Source organism: Gigantopelta aegis, chromosome 14, assembly GCF_016097555.1.
Source record: "Gigantopelta aegis isolate Gae_Host chromosome 14, Gae_host_genome, whole genome shotgun sequence".
NCBI lineage: Eukaryota > Metazoa > Mollusca > Gastropoda > Neomphalida > Peltospiridae > Gigantopelta > Gigantopelta aegis.
In genome coordinates this window covers 35,813,259-35,831,745 of record NC_054712.1, presented here as the reverse complement: position 1 = coordinate 35,831,745, position 18,487 = coordinate 35,813,259, and the positions used below count along the sequence as shown (strand labels likewise).

At 40.0% G+C, this 18,487-nt stretch overlaps 1 protein-coding gene across 1 annotated transcript in view; it reads right to left on the bottom strand.

The window, feature by feature from the left end:
- Window positions 1-18,487, bottom strand: part of LOC121388686 (adenylate cyclase type 2-like) — a 179,013-nt gene that overhangs the window by 58,880 nt on the left and 101,646 nt on the right. Inside the window, exon 4 of the mRNA XM_041520139.1 lies at window positions 4,309-4,512. Coding sequence (XP_041376073.1) covers window positions 4,309-4,482 — 174 coding nt within the window. The 5' untranslated portion in view covers window positions 4,483-4,512. The remainder of the gene's footprint in view (window positions 1-4,308; window positions 4,513-18,487) is intronic.

Genomic DNA, 18,487 nt, shown 5'->3' with positions numbered 1-18,487 from the left:
GGGTCTGGGGCAGGTGGTTGTCGCTGTCGGAGGCGTCGGTCCAACTCGTCCCATAGATGCTCAATTGGGTTCAAATCCGGTGATATCGATGGCCAAGGAAGGAATTAATGTTGTTGTTCTGTAGGAAAGCCATTGTGAGACGTGCTGTGTGAGGCCTGGCGTTGTCATGTTGGAACACTGCGTTGGCGTTGGCCATAACTGGAACGATGTGTGGCCGGAGGATCTGGTCAATGTAGCCCTGTGCATTCAGGTTGCCCTGCACGTGGACCAGGTCAGTTCTGCCAGTGTGTGAGATGGCTGCCCACACCATGACACTACCCCCGCCGAATCTGTCCACTTCCTGCACGCAGTTTGCCGCATAACGTTCACCACGACGCCTATACACGCGACATCTTTCCATCATGACGTCGGGAGCAGAAATCGGGACTCGTCACTGAACCACACCTGTCTCCATCGCAGTTGACGCCATTGTCGATGAATCTGGCACCACTGCAGTCGGAGTCGACGGTGTTGTGGTGTTAAGATGACCCACCTCGAACTGGACGTCTGGCACGAATTCCTACCTCACGTAGGCAGTTCCACGGTCTGGTCGGATATCCTGCGCAAACCTGGTATTGCTGCGGCTGTGGAGGTGGCAGTAGTCAATCGTTCCCGAAGGTGGCGTACCCGGATGTAGCGGTCCTGCCAGGGGGGGTATGACCCGTGGTCGACCGGATCTAGGGAGGTCACGTGTTGATCCATGTTGCTGGTAACGGTCTCACAGTCTGGAGATGGTGCTTGGGGACACATGGAATGCCCTGGCAACGGCCGTTCTGGATTCGCCTGCGTTTAGTCGGCCGATGGCATTGTTTCTCTGCGGTTCACTGAGACGTGGGCATGTCCTGGATTGTCAACTGTCGGCCAGATACAGAGGCCAGGCAAGCGAACACCCTGCACTTTTATACTGTCGGTGTTCATGTTGCACGTGCAGACAACGCACGTGCAATGGTGACATGGTTTGCACGTGGCTGCGTTTTTGCGAATATTCACATTTTGGAACTTTATTGTACAGTAGCTGCGTTTTATCGAATGTAACCGTGGGAATGTGTTTGGGACATGCAATGACCTTATATTCACAAAGCATGAACCGGTAGGAAACATAAAATCGGAGTTATAACCCATTTGTACCCTTTTGCGTTTCTTTTTTTGAAGAGTATATATATATAGTGATGACGGCTGTGTACAGGACGTTCCTACACAGGTCCGTCTAGTATTTTATATACTTAGATATGGTGGAAAACACATTAACAGTAAAGAAAATAAATATATTTGGTATAATACCCAATGCGTTCATGTTGACACTGTATAAAAATGTGTGTATGGGTAAACAGAACGGCACCTACCTTCAAAACCCCCCCCCCTTCCCCTCAAATCCCCCTTTTTTTAAATTCCCACTTTATGGATATACATTGTAACAGCATAAAATCAAATTCCTTTTTTTAACACTTTTCCAATTAGATAGACACTAAGAAAAATGCAACAAAACACCTTCTGATATATATATATATATATATATATATATATATTATATATAGTCAAAACCTGTCCTAGCGGCCACCTGTACTCAGCGGTCACCTGCCTTAAGCGGCCACTTTTTTCCTCCCAACATTTATAATGTAAATGCACCTGTAATAAGCGGTCACCTGTCTACGCGGCCAGCGGCCACCTAAATCGGATCCCAAATCGCTAAAATACCTGCATTAAGCGGCCACAGTAAAGTTTTACTCTGATATAAAAGGGATATTTTTAACAATAGCGATAAGGTGTGCAGCAAATAACTGATCTTCACACCTTCAGGAATACTAGTACCCATTCAGTCCGACATCTCCACTGTGTATCAATTAAGGAAGTATGAATCTGACATGCATCTAATTGCCTCTGGGCAGGCTACGCTTGACATTTGTAGATTCACTTACTATAGCAATACATCGCATGAAGTCGGAATTAAATAATTAAATGGAAAAAGAAAAACAAAATTGTGGAGAACGGTTAATTTAATATATTCTATTTGCATTATTTCTGAAGGAGACAACATGTCAAAAGTTGATTTATAGTCAACTATGAAGCACAAATCCGTTAATTAGCAGTACAGACGGTAAAACAAGAAACAACAACAAATGTTTTAAAGACTATATATGTGGCAACCTGTACTCAGCGGCCACCTGTCTTAATCGGCCCACGTTTATCTACTCCCTTGTGTGGCCGCTTAAGACAGGTTTGACTGTATATATATATATATGTATATATATATATATATATATATATAATATATATATATATATATATATATATATATATGTGTGTGTGTGTGTGTGTGTGTGTGTATGGTCTCTCTCTCTCTCTCTCTCTCTCTCTCTCTCTCTCTCTCTCTCTCTCTCTCTCTCTCTCTCTCTCTCTCTCTCTCTCTCTCTCTCTCTCTCTCTCTCTCTCTCAAATATATATATCGATCGATGCCATAACCTGTCGATGCCATAACCTATGGAATCTGTCAACTGTTTTGTTTATACTTTTTACGAGATAGTCTTTTAATCTGGTGTTATCAAAACCCTCGGGTACGAGTCGCAGAGACTTTGTCCAAGTTGTTGCACTGCTTTTTTAAAGGGACATTCCCGAGTTTGCTGCACTTTTTAAGATGTTATCGACTAACAGAGACTTTTTAACGATTGTAATTACATATCAAATATATTTTTCTGCATAAATATCAGTGGCTGTATATTAAACGTGTTTCTGATCGTTCTAATATTTGTACTATGTTAAAATTTCATCTTATTTCCTAAAATATTTGTTTTTTTCTTATGTACGAAGTTATTGAAGACAAAATCCAGTCTGGGCTTCTTACAAATATTAAGACGATCAGAAACACATTGAATATACAGACACTGGTATTCTAAACAAGAAAATATATTTAATATGTAAATTTAATCGTAGAAATATTTTATTAGTCGAAAACATCTTACAATGCAGCAAACTCAGGAATGTCCCTTTAATTTGAACCATTCCGCTGTAAATTTCAGCGGACCGTTTTCTACGGCCATTATACCATCTAATTCGAAATATGTACATGTTAGTTGCCAAAGTTTAAAAGTCTCCTACGAAGCTACTCAAGTCACCCATAACAACCTGTCTGTCACGCCCCCCAATTTGTAAATAGACTAGTTTCAGTCTATTTTGTCAAGGGACGTTACTCTTCGCGCGCATGCGCAATAGGAATGCGAAATACCTCTATTAAGTACATTACTACAGTGCAAAATGTCTTGCCTGACACTTAAGAAGTGACCTTACTGCCATCTCCCATGACCTTTGACCCAGAACTTATAATCAATAAATGGTGACACTGCCAATGTCAGACCTGGTAATTATTCAGTCTCGTACTTCAAGACCAATTGTGATAGCAACAATAAAATGAGGAATAACAGGAGTAATAATAATAATAATAATAGACTGTGCCTCAGCAATATACTTTCACTGAGGTACAGTTCAACCTGCTCTTACAGCCACCTGCGTTAAGCAGCCATCTGTATTAAAAGGCCACTTTTTGATACTTCCTTTGGTGGCTGCTTAACACAAGTTTTATTTTACTGTGCATGTAATTTATGTTATGATATAAAGATCTACAGATAGAGAGATGAAACGAGTGATGGATGGATAAATGGATGGATGATGGAGAGATGAATAGATGAATGGATGGATTGATGGATGGATGGATGGATGGATGGATGGATGGATGGATGGATGGATGGGTTTTGGGTGGGTGGGTGTATGGGTGTATGGGTGTATGGATGGATGGTTGATGGATGGATGGATGGATGGATGGATGGATGGATGGATGGATGGATGGATGGATGGATGGATGGATGGATGGATGGATGGATGGATGGATGGATGAACTCACCCTGACTTGTTTGAGAGAGAAGTCCTCTGCTGAAGAGGATAATGTTTTTTATACTGAACTCACCCTGACTTGTTTGAGAGAGAAGTCCTCTGCTGACGAGGATAATGTTTTTCATACTGAACTCACCCTGACTTGTTTGAGAGAGAAGTCCTCTGCTGACGAGGATAATGTTTTTCATACTGAACTCACCCTGACTTGTTTGAGAGAGAAGTCCTCTGCTGAAGAGGATAATGTTTTTTATACTGAACTCACCCTGACTTGTTTGAGAGAGAAGTCCTCTGCTGACGAGGATAATGTTTTTCATACTGAACTCACCCGACTTGTTTGAGAGAGAAGTCCTCTGCTGACGAGGATAATGTTTTTCATACTGAACTCACCCTGACTTGTTTGAGAGAGAAGTCCTCTGCTGACGAGGACTTCCTGCTGTCACAGTGGGAGTCCTCATCCTCCACAATGTACACCTCTTTACGGTGGTTGTTACCGGCAACTTTAGTCAGACTGAACACAGTCTGGAAACTCTTCGGTTCCGTCACCTTCAGCGTGACGGCCATCTTGAATCCAGTGTCAGGATGTCAGATGACCTGCAACATTAACAAAATTAAATATTTATACTATAAAAAAAAACCCAGAAACTTTTCACTTCTGTCACCTTCAGAGTGTCAGCCATTTTGAAGCAAAGGTCAGGATGTCAGATGACCTACAACTTAAACAATTAAAAATTTATGTTATTAAAAAAAACAAAAAAACTTTTCACTTCTGTTACCTTCAATGTGGTGGCCATCTTGAATCTAGTGTCATGTTATCAGGATGTCAGATGTCCTGCAACAGAAATTTTAAAAAATATTTGTACTATTAAAACCCCCAGAAACTTTTCACTTCTATCATATTCAGTGTCAGCCATCTTGAATCCAGTGTCAGAATGTCAACACAAACTGTTGACACCTGGCTTCAGATGTGATAGCCATCTTGAATTGACAATAAATTTAATAATTACATGTATAAACAGAATACAAGATGACGCCCAAAATATGACAGCTGTGTAGCTAGATACAGCCACTTCAGTGTTAACGAACAAAGATGACAGCCTCCATTACAGTTGTATTTATGGAATTCATCTTTGTACACAATATTTAACACGATGTGTGTACTATAGTGGACTGGATCTAAGCACTAAAAGATCCTTGCCAAAAAATGTGGCAAAGTACAAAGAAGGCTGTAGGCAGTGTGCAGTACAATTGAAACGAGAAGAAGCAATGAAAATGATAAAAAATTATGAAAAAAGCCTTGGGTATTATAATATAGATTCTTGGCGAGTCTGATACACTCTTTTTTTTATTCTTTATGAAATAAAATGTTATTTTCTGAATGGTAGGTGTACAAATAAAATTGTCTCCTGCCTCCCCCATGCGATCAATTTTTGCATAGCCCTTTCCGGAATACATAATTTTATGTTTATTATTTATGCAGACACTACATGTATGTGGCTGTGTGGTTCTGGTTCACTACCGGTAATATCCACCACGCCCTGGTAGACACGTCTATCTAAAGGCTAATACGAGATCCATAAAATTAACTTACAGTCTTATCTGAAAACCGTAATGACATAAGACAGACTATGACCTCAAGGTACGTTTTTATTGCACACAGATAAAGAAAACTTATGCATGCAAATTAAAGTTAAACTGGCACAATTGATGACATAGTAATCACAACATCTGGCTTCCAGCGGGTAGACACTGGGTTTATACCACAGTACCAGCTTCAAATCAGTGGGAGTATATACACAGGAATCTTGCATAGTACAGTCAAACCTGTCTTAAACAGCCACCAAAAAGTTAAAATTTGTTTTGTTTAACGACACGTTTTGTTCAGCGAAAAGCAAGTGTTTTAAATTACCACTGGGCTACGTCCTGCCCCCCCCCCCATCACAGTACAAGCTTCAAATCAGTAGGAATCTTGCACAGTACAGTCAAACCTGTCTTAAACAGCCACCAAAAAGTTAAAATTTGTTTTGTTTAACGACAGTTTTGTTCAACGAAAAGCAAGTGTTTTAAATTACCACTGGGCTACGTCCTGCCCCCCCCCCCCCATCACAGTACAAGCTTCAAATCAGTAGGAATCTTGCACAGTACAGTCAAACCTGTCTTAAACAGCCACCAAAAAGTTAAAATTTGTTTTGTTTAACGACAGTTTTGTTCAACGAAAAGCAAGTGTTTTAAATTACCACTGGGCTACGTCCTGCCCCCCCCCCCCCATCACAGTACAAGCTTCAAATCAGTAGGAATCTTGCACAGTACAGTCAAACCTGTCTTAAACAGCCACCAAAAAGTTAAAATTTGTTTTGTTTAACGACAGCAAGTGTTTTAAATTTTGTGCCCCCCCCCCCCATCACAGTACAAGCTTCAAATCAGTAGGAATCTTGCACAGTACAGTCAAACCTGTCTTAAACAGCCACCAAAAAGTTAAAATTTGTTTTGTTTAACGACAGTTTTGTTCAACGAAAAGCAAGTGTTTTAAATTACCACTGGGCTACGTCCTGCCCCCCCCCCCCATCACAGTACAAGCTTCAAATCAGTAGGAATCTTGCACAGTACAGTCAAACCTGTCTTAAACAGCCACCAAAAAGTTAAAATTTGTTTTGTTTAACGACAGTTTTGTTCAGCGAAAAGCAAGTGTTTTAAATTACCACTGGGCTACGTCCTGCCCCCCCCCCCCATCACAGTACAAGCTTCAAATCAGTAGGAATCTTGCACAGTACAGTCAAACCTGTCTTAAACAGCCACCAAAAAGTTAAAATTTGTTTTGTTTAACGACAGTTTTGTTCAACGAAAAGCAAGTGTTTTAAATTACCACTGGGCTACGTCCTGCCCCCCGCCCCCATCACAGTACAAGCTTCAAATCAGTAGGAATCTTGCACAGTACAGTCAAACCTGTCTTAAACAGCCACCAAAAAGTTAAAATTTGTTTTGTTTAACGACAGTTTTGTTCAACGAAAAGCAAGTGTTTTAAATTACCACTGGGCTACGTCCTGCCCCCCCCCCCCCATCACAGTACAAGCTTCAAATCAGTAGGAATCTTGCACAGTACAGTCAAACCTGTCTTAAACAGCCACCAAAAAGTTAAAATTTGTTTTGTTTAACGACAGTTTTGTTCAACGAAAAGCAAGTGTTTTAAATTACCACTGGGCTACGTCCTGCCCCCCGCCCCCATCACAGTACAAGCTTCAAATCAGTAGGAATCTTGCACAGTACAGTCAAACCTGTATTAAACAGCCACCAAAAAGTTAAAATTTGTTTTGTTTAACGACAGTTTTGTTCAACGAAAAGCAAGTGTTTTAAATTACCACTGGGCTACGTCCTGCCCCCCGCCCCCATCACAGTACAAGCTTCAAATCAGTAGGAATCTTGCACAGTACAGTCAAACCTGTCTTAAACAGCCACCAAAAAGTTAAAATTTGTTTTGTTTAACGACACGTTTTGTTCAGCGAAAAGCAAGTGTTTTAAATTACCACTGGGCTACGTCCTGCCCCCCCCCCCCCATCACAGTACAAGCTTCAAATCAGTAGGAATCTTGCACAGTACAGTCAAACCTGTCTTAAACAGCCACCAAAAAGTTAAAATTTGTTTTGTTTAACGACAGTTTTGTTCAACGAAAAGCAAGTGTTTTAAATTACCACTGGGCTACGTCCTGCCCCCCGCCCCCATCACAGTACAAGCTTCAAATCAGTAGGAATCTTGCACAGTACAGTCAAACCTGTCTTAAACAGCCACCAAAAAGTTAAAATTTGTTTTGTTTAACGAGTTTTGTTCAACGAAAAGCAAGTGTTTTAAATTACCACTGGGCTACGTCCTGCCCCCCGCCCCCATCACAGTACAAGCTTCAAATCAGTAGGAATCTTGCACAGTACAGTCAAACCTGTCTTAAACAGCCACCAAACAGTTAAAATTTGTTTTGTTTAATGACATGCTTTGTTTAACAAAAGGCAAGCACTTTACCACTGGGCAACGTCCTGCCCCACCTCACCGCTCACATCACAGTACAAGGTTCAAATCAGCAAGAATCTTGCACAGTACAGTCAAACCTGTATTAAACAGCCACCAACAGATGTGTCAAAAACTTGTCTTTAAGACAGGTGGCTGCTTATTAGAGGTTTTTCTTCTGCATTCAAGCTACATAGAGATTTGGAGCCCAGTTGTGTTTCAAAATACCAAGTCTTTCAAAATATCAAGTCTTCTTTAATGCCCCAAAGTTTATCAGCCTGTGTTGTTCCAGTTGGCCAGTTGTTTAACCTTGCTTCATTAAACAAGTTAAAAAGTTTAAAGTTTGCCACTAGAGCACATTAATTTACTAATCATCAAGCATTGAATGTTCAAACATTTGGTAATTCTGACATAATGATTATAGTTTTAGAGAAGAAACCCAGTATATTTTTCCATTAGTAGCAAGGGATCTTTCATATACACCATCCCAAAGACAGAATAGCACATACCACGGGTTTTGATATACCAGTCGTGATGCAGAAACCAGAAATAGCCCAAATGAGCCTAAAGGCAGGGGATCAATTGTAAACAAACCACACGTCAGGTAAACACTTTACCACTGGGCAATGTATGTAGTTATCTTGCCTGAGGTGCTTGAATCATAGGTTTGAACAACCTTGATGGACCCACATGATTTTTTTCCCATTCCAACCAGTACTTAATGATTGGTTTATTAATTAAAGGTATGTGTGGTCATGTTTTGGGAAAGAGCATGTAAAAGATTCCTTGCTGTTCATGGAAAAATATATCAGGTTTCCTCTATGTCATTACAAATGTCTGACATCCAACAGCTGTGATTAATCAATGTGGTCAGTGGACCCAATGGGCTATTTCTTCTTCCAGCCAGTGCAGCACGACTGGCATATCAAAGGCTATGGTATGTACTACACCTGTCTGTGGAATGGTGCATATAAAAGATCCCTTGCTGCTAATCGAAAAGAGTAGCCCATGAAGTGGCGACAGCGGGTTTCCTCTTTCAATATCTGTGTGGTCCTTAACCATATGTCTGATGCCATATAACTGTAAATAAAATGTGTTGAGCATGTTGTTAAATAAAACGTTTCCTTCCTTCCTCTCTCAAATATCTGTGTGGTCTTTAACCATATGTCTGACGCCATATAACTATAAATAAAATGTGTTGAGTGTGTCATTAAATAAAACATATCCTTCTTTTTTAATAAAAACTAACTTAACACTCACTCTGAACTGGAGCCATGATTAATGAGTGTGATCTAGTGGTATTGTTAAACACAACAAACTTTTAACACTCACCCTGCATTCGAGCCATAATATGGTTAAGAACTCGGCACCTGTTATCTGTAATGTTGATGGCGTAACCACTGCAGTTGTTGAAAACATCACAATTGTCTATAAATATCACCAATGTGCTCAACAGTTATCAAGTGCTGGCCAAAAACTGGGCTGAGACAGCTCTTACAACTTCCTGTAACTTCCTCCTTCACTACTACTCTAATGAATCATCCGTGCTATGGCACGTAATGAGTTAAAGTTAAAGTTTGTTTTGTTTAACAACACCACTAGAGAACACATTAATTAATTAATCATCGGCTGTTGGATGTCAAACATTTGGTAATTCTGACACATAGTCATCAGAGGAAACCTGATACATTTTTCCTAATGCAGCAAGGGGTCTTCTATGTGCACTTTTCCACAGACAGGAAAGCACATACCACTAGAGTTATTGGAAGGAAGGAAATGTTTTATTTAACGATGCACTCAACACATTTTATTTACGGTTATATGGCGTTGGACATATCGTTAAGAATCAAACAGATATTGAAGGAGGAAACCTGCTGTTGCCCCTTCATGGGCTACTCTTTTCGATTAGCAGCACAGAATCTTTTATATGCACCATCCCATAGACAAGATAGCCTTTAATGTACCAGTCATGGCGCACTGGCTGGAGCGAAAAATAGCCTAATGGGCCCACGGACAGGAATCGATCCCAAACCGACGGCGCATCAAGCAAGTGCTTTACCACTGGGTTACACCTCGCCATTATTCAGAATGTGTTTGCTTATGACACTGTTGAGTATAAGTATATTCTCCTCACCTACACATGACAATAACTGATCAATTATTTGAACTTGAAGTCTAGGCCATATTACCATCCTGTCCTCACTCCACTCCGACATCAACAAAAAAAGAAAAGAAAAGTAAAATAGAAAAAATGGCTGAATTATTTAGTGTGTTGAGTAAAAATATATTCTCCTCATCTATATACAACAATGACTGATCAATTATTTAAACTTGAAAAGACCAAATTACCGTCCTGTACTCATCCAAACTTTAAGTCTAAACCATATATCAATAAAAGAAGAAAAGTTCAATTAAAAAAAAGTCTGAATTATTCACCGTAAGTTCATTTATGACACACTTAATTAGAAATGTGTATTCTCCTCATCTACATACGACAATGACTGATCAATTATTCAGCTGGATGTGGTTTTAGATCATCAGTCCAAATGTCTGCCTGCTTAATGCTGGTCTTACTGTTTCATCACATTAGACTGCTTACACGCATCTCATGGGCTTGCATCTAGATTTGGGAAACTGCCTCAGGGAACACGCATTGTAATTGTATTAATTAGCAACACTGAATTAATGGAGACTGCTCTGGTACAGAGAGACAGGTCACACAACAGACAAGTCAAAATTCACAGCACTGGAATATATTTATGACAGCTGCTGCAGTGCTGTATGCATCAAATTTGGGGAAAGGTAGAGGTGGGGGGTGGGGGTGAGAGGTGATTTTGTAGATTCCTCCTTTTGTTACAGATCATATATACGCGAGGCTTGCAGCTAAATTTTTACTGTATGTATATTTTATTTATTTAAAGACGGGGGATAGGGGTTGTGTGGGGTGGGGGTGGCATATATACCTGTCAGTGAGGTCTGTATATTGTAAAATACTACAGTGACACCTCTCAAGACAGGACCCTCTGAAAACCGGAATTCCCTCAAAACCGGACGTTTTTACAGTGTCCCTTTTTAAAAACCAGTACATAACGTAACTGCCCTAAACTGGATCCCTCTTAAAACCGGACATTTGTCTTGGTCCCAAGGGTGTCCGGCTTAGAAGGGTTTCACTCAACACATTTTATTTACGGTTATATGGCGGCAGACATATAATTAAGGACCTCACAGATATTGAGGGAGGAAACCCGCTGTTACCACTTCATGGGCTACTCTTTTCGATTAGTAGCAAGGGATCTTTTATATGCACCATTCCACAGACAGGGTAACACATACCATTGCCTTTGACATACCTGTCATGGTGCACTGGCTGGAACAAGAAATAAACCAATAGGCCCACTGACGGGTATTGATCGTTGATTGACCATGCATCAAGAGGGCAGTTTACCACTGGGCTACGTCCTGCTCCTATTTACCTAAAATGTCCCATGGACAGGTTCAAAAATAATGGCACAGACAACACAATCAGCGAAAACCAACAAGCAGGAACACTTCAGGGTCAGCAGCGAACAAAAATAGAATGAGTTAATTAGCTTTTATGATTGCTGGAAACAAATTTAGCCTAAGTGGTATTGTGGTGCGGAAAATATCATCTTCGTGCTAATTAGGAATCTGGTCGGGAAGCAATCTAATGATGCATAAATCATGACTGATATGTCAATAACAAGCGGAGATGGACGGAATGGGCATTGATACGACCACGGGAAGGTCAGGCGCTTTAAATCACTGACCTCTGACACAAGGATCAACATGTTTATGTACCTTTACCACTGGTTTGGTGAGGGCGTACAAATAAGTTTACTTTGATGACTCCATGTTATATAGAGTACAGGAAAGGAAAGGGATACATGTTTATAATGGCAGCTCGACCTATTTTTAAAGTATAGCTATTTGGAATGGATGGATGAATGGATGGTTGGATGGATGGATGGTTGGGTGGATGGATGGATGGATGGATGATGGATGGATGGATGGATGGATGGATGGATGGATGCAGGGATGGATGCAGGGATGGATGAATGGATGTTTGGTTGGATGGATGGATGGATGGATGGATGGATGGATGGATGGATGGATGGATGGATGGGTGGGTGGATGCAGGGATGGATGAATGGATGTTTGGTTGGATGGATGGATGGATGGATGCAGGGATGGATGCAGGGATGGATGCAGGGATGCAGGGATGGATGAATGGATGTTTGGTTGGATGGATGGATGCAGGGATGAATGGATGTTTGGTTGGATGGATGGATGGATGGATGGATGGTTGGATGGTTGGATGGTTGGATGGATGGATGGATGGATGGATGGATGATTGGATGGATGATTGGATGGATGGATGGATGGCTGGGTGGCTGGCTGGCTGGCTGGCTGGCTGGCTGGCTGGCTGGCTGGCTGGCTGGCTGGCTGGCTGGCTGGCTGGGATGGATGGATGGATGGATGGGTGGATATGTGAATGAATGGATGGATAGATGGATGGATTGATGGATGGATGGGTGGATGGGTGGAAAGGTGGATGGATGGATGGATGGATGGATGGATGGATGGATGGATGGATGGATGGATGGATGGATGGATGGATGGATGGATGGATGGATGGATGGATGGATGGATGGATGGATGGGTGGAAGGGTGGATGGATGGATGGATGGATGGATGGATGGGTGGGTGGATGGGTGGAAGGGTGGATATGGTGATGGATGGATGGATGGATGGATGGATGGATGGACGGACAGATGGATAGAAGATACAGTGATGATCATTTGGGTGAGAGACAATTTCTTATGCATATAGAGGAAACTAGAATTTCATTGAATTTAATGTTTTACCTACCATAACCTGATTCAGCTTCGGCTATTTCTTGTTTCAGCCAGTGCTCCACAACTTGTGTAACAAAGGCTGTGGTAAATAAAACATTCCTTCCTTCCTTCCTTCCTTCCTTCTATCAGAACAGTATTACCAATACCAAAGAGTATTTACATGCCTATATCTAAATACGGTTCAGGCAAGTTCATCCTGGACTTTGTCACTGCCAGTGACAGAGTCTGGAACAAAAGATAAGTAATACCGTATCTCAAGTTTTTACTCCATCAAGGAAGGAAGGAAAAAAAAGTAAAGTTTGTTTTATTTAACAACGCCACTAGAGCACATTGTTTTTTTATCTTATCATCGGCTATTGGATGTCAAACATATGGTCATTGTGACACTGTTTTTAGAGGAAACCCGCTGTCGCCACATAGGCTACTCTTTTATGACAGGCAGCAAGGGATCTTTTATTTGCACTTCCCACAGGCAGGATAGCACAAACCACGGCCTTTGTTGAACCAGTTATGGATCACTGGTCAGCGCAAGTGGTTTACACCTACCCACTGAGCCTTGCGGAACACTTACTCAGGGTTTGGAGGCTGGTAGGAAGGAAGGAAATGTTTTATTTAACGACGCACTCAACACATTTTATTTACGGTATTATGGCGTCAGACATATGGTTAAGAACCACACAGATATTGAGAGGAAATCTGTTGTCGCCACTTCATGGGCTACTCTTTTTGATTAGCAGCAAGGAATCTTTTATATGCACCATCCCACAGACAGGATAGTACATACCACAGCCTTTGTTACACCAGTTGTGGAGCACCGGCTGGAACAAGAAATAGTCCACTGATGGGGATCAATCCTAGACTGACCGCACATCAAGCGAACGCTTTACCACTGGCTACATCCTGCCCCTTTACTTCAGCAAAGCAAGATTCATCAAGGTCAAGGTCAAGGTCAAAGGGTTTTACGTGCACGTTCAGAGCAAGCTTAAGATTCATCACAAGTAGTTTTTTTATATGTAAAATATCAACCGAGTCTATGTTAATCGGTATTTGTCAAGGCTCTGCTGTAACAAATACCAATTAACTAGATAAGGTTGATATTTTACATATTAAAAAAAATGAGTAGCAAATGCTATTTAACCTATAACACTTCTATAACATTTTATTTTAATATTGAGTAAATCATAGTTCTAAAATTGCCTCCATATGATATCGCAATTAGCACAAATGTAGTGTGACATCACATATTTTATTAACTAAATCTTATCAAACAGTTACATTCACGTATACAGACAGATCTTGTTGGCTTGTATAAACATTACACATTAACAGCAAAAAATATATATTGAACCAGGTTTATAATGGGTTTATGACATGGACAGTTTTGAGGATAAATGCAAAGCACCATACCACACTTTTTTTTATGTGTGTGTGTTGCCTTAATGCACTGATACATTGCTTACATGTATATCAGTTGCATCAGAAAATGTTAACATTATCAGCTATGGGAATTGATGTCAGTCAATGAAACCATTAGGCATGGATCTACGTACTTTATCAATTGAGGAAAAGAATAATAATACCCATTTTCAGACTCGTTATACAATGTATAAACATAACAAATGGGTGCATTTCAAAATAGTGCAGTCATGAAGCAGTTAGTGCATTTTTCATCTGTATCAGTTAAGGTATATATACTGATGGAAAGAAATAAAGGATCACACAGATAGCAACAAGAAATAATGACTGCATTAAAAATCAATTGATATTGTCAGAAGTTGACTGGGAACATATAGACAGCTCATTCAACACTACAGACATTCAATCCCATGTTACAACTTGGTATGGAATACAGACATTACTACGCTAGTTGTGAATTAAATTTGGTCTACAATTTGATGTGGTCCCTTATTTTTTCCATCAGTATATATATTTTTTATTATTACTGCTTTATTTGATCACATTTGTAATGACAGGTTTTTTTATTATTTGCAAATACAAAACAAATATTTGTTTGTCTGAATCACAGGACGAGGATAAATATCACACATTAGCAGACTGGAAAGCACAACCAAGTTGTCTGCAAATACTACGCAGATTTTATATTTCATTTGTGACAGGTTGTAAAATATATACAGCTGCAGTCACATATTTGTAATGTACTTGAAACCACCGGTAATCCGCCATTTGCTGTCTGTCCTGTGTGACTTGGACTTAAAGGATTTTGCACTCACAAGTAATAGCATAAAATTATTGAAATAATCTGAAACACGAATGAGTTGGATAAAGACTAGGGCCTCCACGAGTCCAAAATATTGGACTCGGGTACTTGAATGTCAAACTCGACCCAGACCCGAGTACCCGACACTTACACTAGATGATGATCAGATTAAGGAATAAAGTAAAATAGCATTATGCATCATAATTCTAGGCGCTGAACATGGATGCCAAATCATGCCATTGTATTGCATTTAGAAGTGTTGTGATGGACGGACGGCCAGTTTAAAAATGAGAAACTAGCGCATGATTATATAATTATTGTGTAAATTGATGATTATCTACTGCTGAAATTATTGTCCTACATTGTCCATTGTATTACAGTTGCTCATTGTATTCCACCGTGTCCAGATACTAGAGTCCTGTGAACGGACTCGAGTCATGCTAGACTTACCCATGCCCGAGTACTTGTGGAGGCCCTATTAACAACATACTATGATGTGCATCCAATAAAGTGGGAGGTCCATAATCCAGTGCAGGGATGCAGAAATGGAACATATTTCACTAGCCCACCGGACCAGAACCAACTAAAATTTACTAGCCCATAGTAAGTTCTACTAGTCCGCCAGTCTATAGGAAAATATATCATATTAATAATATTATAATATACAGTGTCTTCACTTTATATGATATACATTGTATATAGATATATTGACAAAACATTATTAAGAACACCTGGTAAGTAATCAACATCACATGGCAAAGAAAAAAGAAGACAGATTGCATTTTGTAACTCGTCCGTCAGAATTTTTACTCACATTTGGCGAGCGGGCGAGTACTTTCTGCACCCCTGCAGTGGGAGGTGGAACATAAAAAAAAGTTAAGGTTTGTTTTATTTAACGATGCCACTAGAGCACATTGATTTCTTATCTTATCATCGGCTATTGGACGTCAAACATATGGTCATTCTGACACTGTTTTTTAGAGGAAACCCGCTGTCGCCACATAGGCTATTCTTTTACGACAGGCAGCAAGGGATCTTTTATTTGCGCTTACCACAGGCAGGATAGCACAAACCATGGCCTTTGTTGAACCAGTTATGGATCACTGGTCAGTGCAAGTGGTTTACACCTACCCATTGAGCCTTGCGGAACACTTACTCAGGGTTTGGAGTCGGTATCTGGATTAAAAATCCCATGCCTCGACTGGGATCTGAACCCAGTACCTACCAGCCTGTAGACCAATGGCCTAACCACGACGCCACCGAGGCCGGTGAGGTGGAACATAATCCAGCGGTAAAGTCCTTGCCTGATGTGCAGACAATCTAGGATTGATCCCCGTTAGTAAGCCCACTGGGCTATTTCACATTACCACCAGTGATCCACAACAAACTGTGGTATATACTGTCCTGTCCGTGAATTTTTTTATTTTTTTTTAAAACTAAAAACATATTTTATTGCATAAACAACAAAAGTATTGGGCACAAGTTTGCAAACTAACTGGGCCCTCTCCTATAAACTGCAAATGTGTTTATATAAATAAATGTCTTTACATCACTATTTGACCGGTTAGGCCATCGGTCAACAGGCTGGTTGGTAATGGGTTCGGATCCCAGTCGAGGCATGGGATTTTTAATCCAGATACCGACTCCAAAACCCCAAGTGAGTGCTCCGCAAGGCTCAATGGGTAGATGTAAACAACTTGCACTGACTAGTGATCCATAACTGGTTCAACAAAGGCCATGGTTTGTGCTATCCTGTCTGTGGGAAGCACAAATAAAAGATCCCTTGCTGCTAATCGAAAAGAGTAGCCCATGAAGTGGCGACAGCAGGTTTCCTCTCAAAATCTGTGTGGTCCTTAACCATATAACCGTAAATAAAATGTGTTGAGTGCGTCGTTAAATAAAACATTTCTTTCTTTTTACATCACTATTTATTTTCCCTTATTTAAAGCTTAAACAGTTTATCATTTTAAAAGCAAATTCATTTGCTTTTTCAATGCTTGGGGCTTTTTCTTTTTTTTGACTTTGGCTTATTAGTGACAAATTAGTCAGAAAAACCACATGATTAATTAGTCAAGCTTTAACACCAATATGACCCAGCTCATTTCAAACCAACAAATGGGGTGAGATGTATCTGACTAGTTAGTAGTGTAGCATTCGCCTGAGGAGTCATGGGTCATAGGATTAATCACAATTTGTGGACTGCATAGCTTTTTCCCATCCCAACCAATGCTACTACAAGTGTCGTGGGTGCTACAATCGATTCCCCTTGGTAGACACATGGGATATTTCCCCTATCATTTCTGTCGGAAAGTGTATCATAGATGATTGGGTGAGACGTAGCCCAGCTAGTGGTACTAAAGTGCTCACTTCATCAATTCCTCTTGGTAGGTCCACTGGGCTATTTCCCATTCCAGCCTGTGCTCCACAAATGATGTGCCATTTTTTATGTGGGATGGTACATATTATGTTGTTGTTTGGCATAGCAGTGAATATGGCCTCAGATTACAGTTATCTTCCCATTTGGCTGTCCAAAATCCGGAAGTTTCACCGCGCAAGTAGTCTGCTGTTTGACTGTGATTATTTCATGGCAGACAGCTATGAAGTGGCAACTGTTTGACTGAAGTGACAGGGGATAGCATGTAGTTTGTAAACATGTGTAACTTGTTGACATTGAAGACTTGTTTGTGGTAATTCCGGCCCATGCAAAAGTAGTGCTTTTTGTGTAAAATGGGTGTACTCCGGCCTGGTTTAGAGGGTGTGTCTGTTTAAACCAATATGCTGGGAGAAAGAGCTGGACAACAGGGGTTGTCCTTTTCAGGGTATGTGTCCCCCATGCAGGCAAAGGTACATACAAAACTTCACGGGCCTGCTGATATTAATAAAAATGTTATAGCCCCTAAGGCTATATAGAAACATATAGCGAAATTAATTGTGGTCTGAGGCCTGATATAGTTCACACATTACACCGGTTAAATGCTTGATTCTGATGAAAGTATTATAACCAGAGAGGTGAAATTACACAGACTGATTTTGCATACCACAAGGAATATGAAAACTAATTTATTTATTTTCTAAATATTTTATTAAATTACCAAATTAAAATTAAAATTTTCAACTTTTAAATTTCAGTATCCTCCAAAATAGCATAAGATGACCTCTGATGTTACTACAGGTTGTTGCAATATTTTTAAACAGTTTTGAGCTAATATTTGGTAAAAAGAGCAAAAGTTGGATTTTGTTAGTCAATATTGAGATTTTAATTTTTTTTTACATATTGAATTTTAATGAGTTTCTCAATTATTGCAATTGGACAGAAGATCTAAAATATAATGAATATATCACTACTAAAATGTAATTAAACACTTTAAATAAATAGTATACAGTTTTTAACAAGATTAAGTACTCTAATAATACATTTCACCTACATTTATGTAAATTACACACTTCAGTCATTTTTCAAAATGGTCTTTTATCCTTAGAA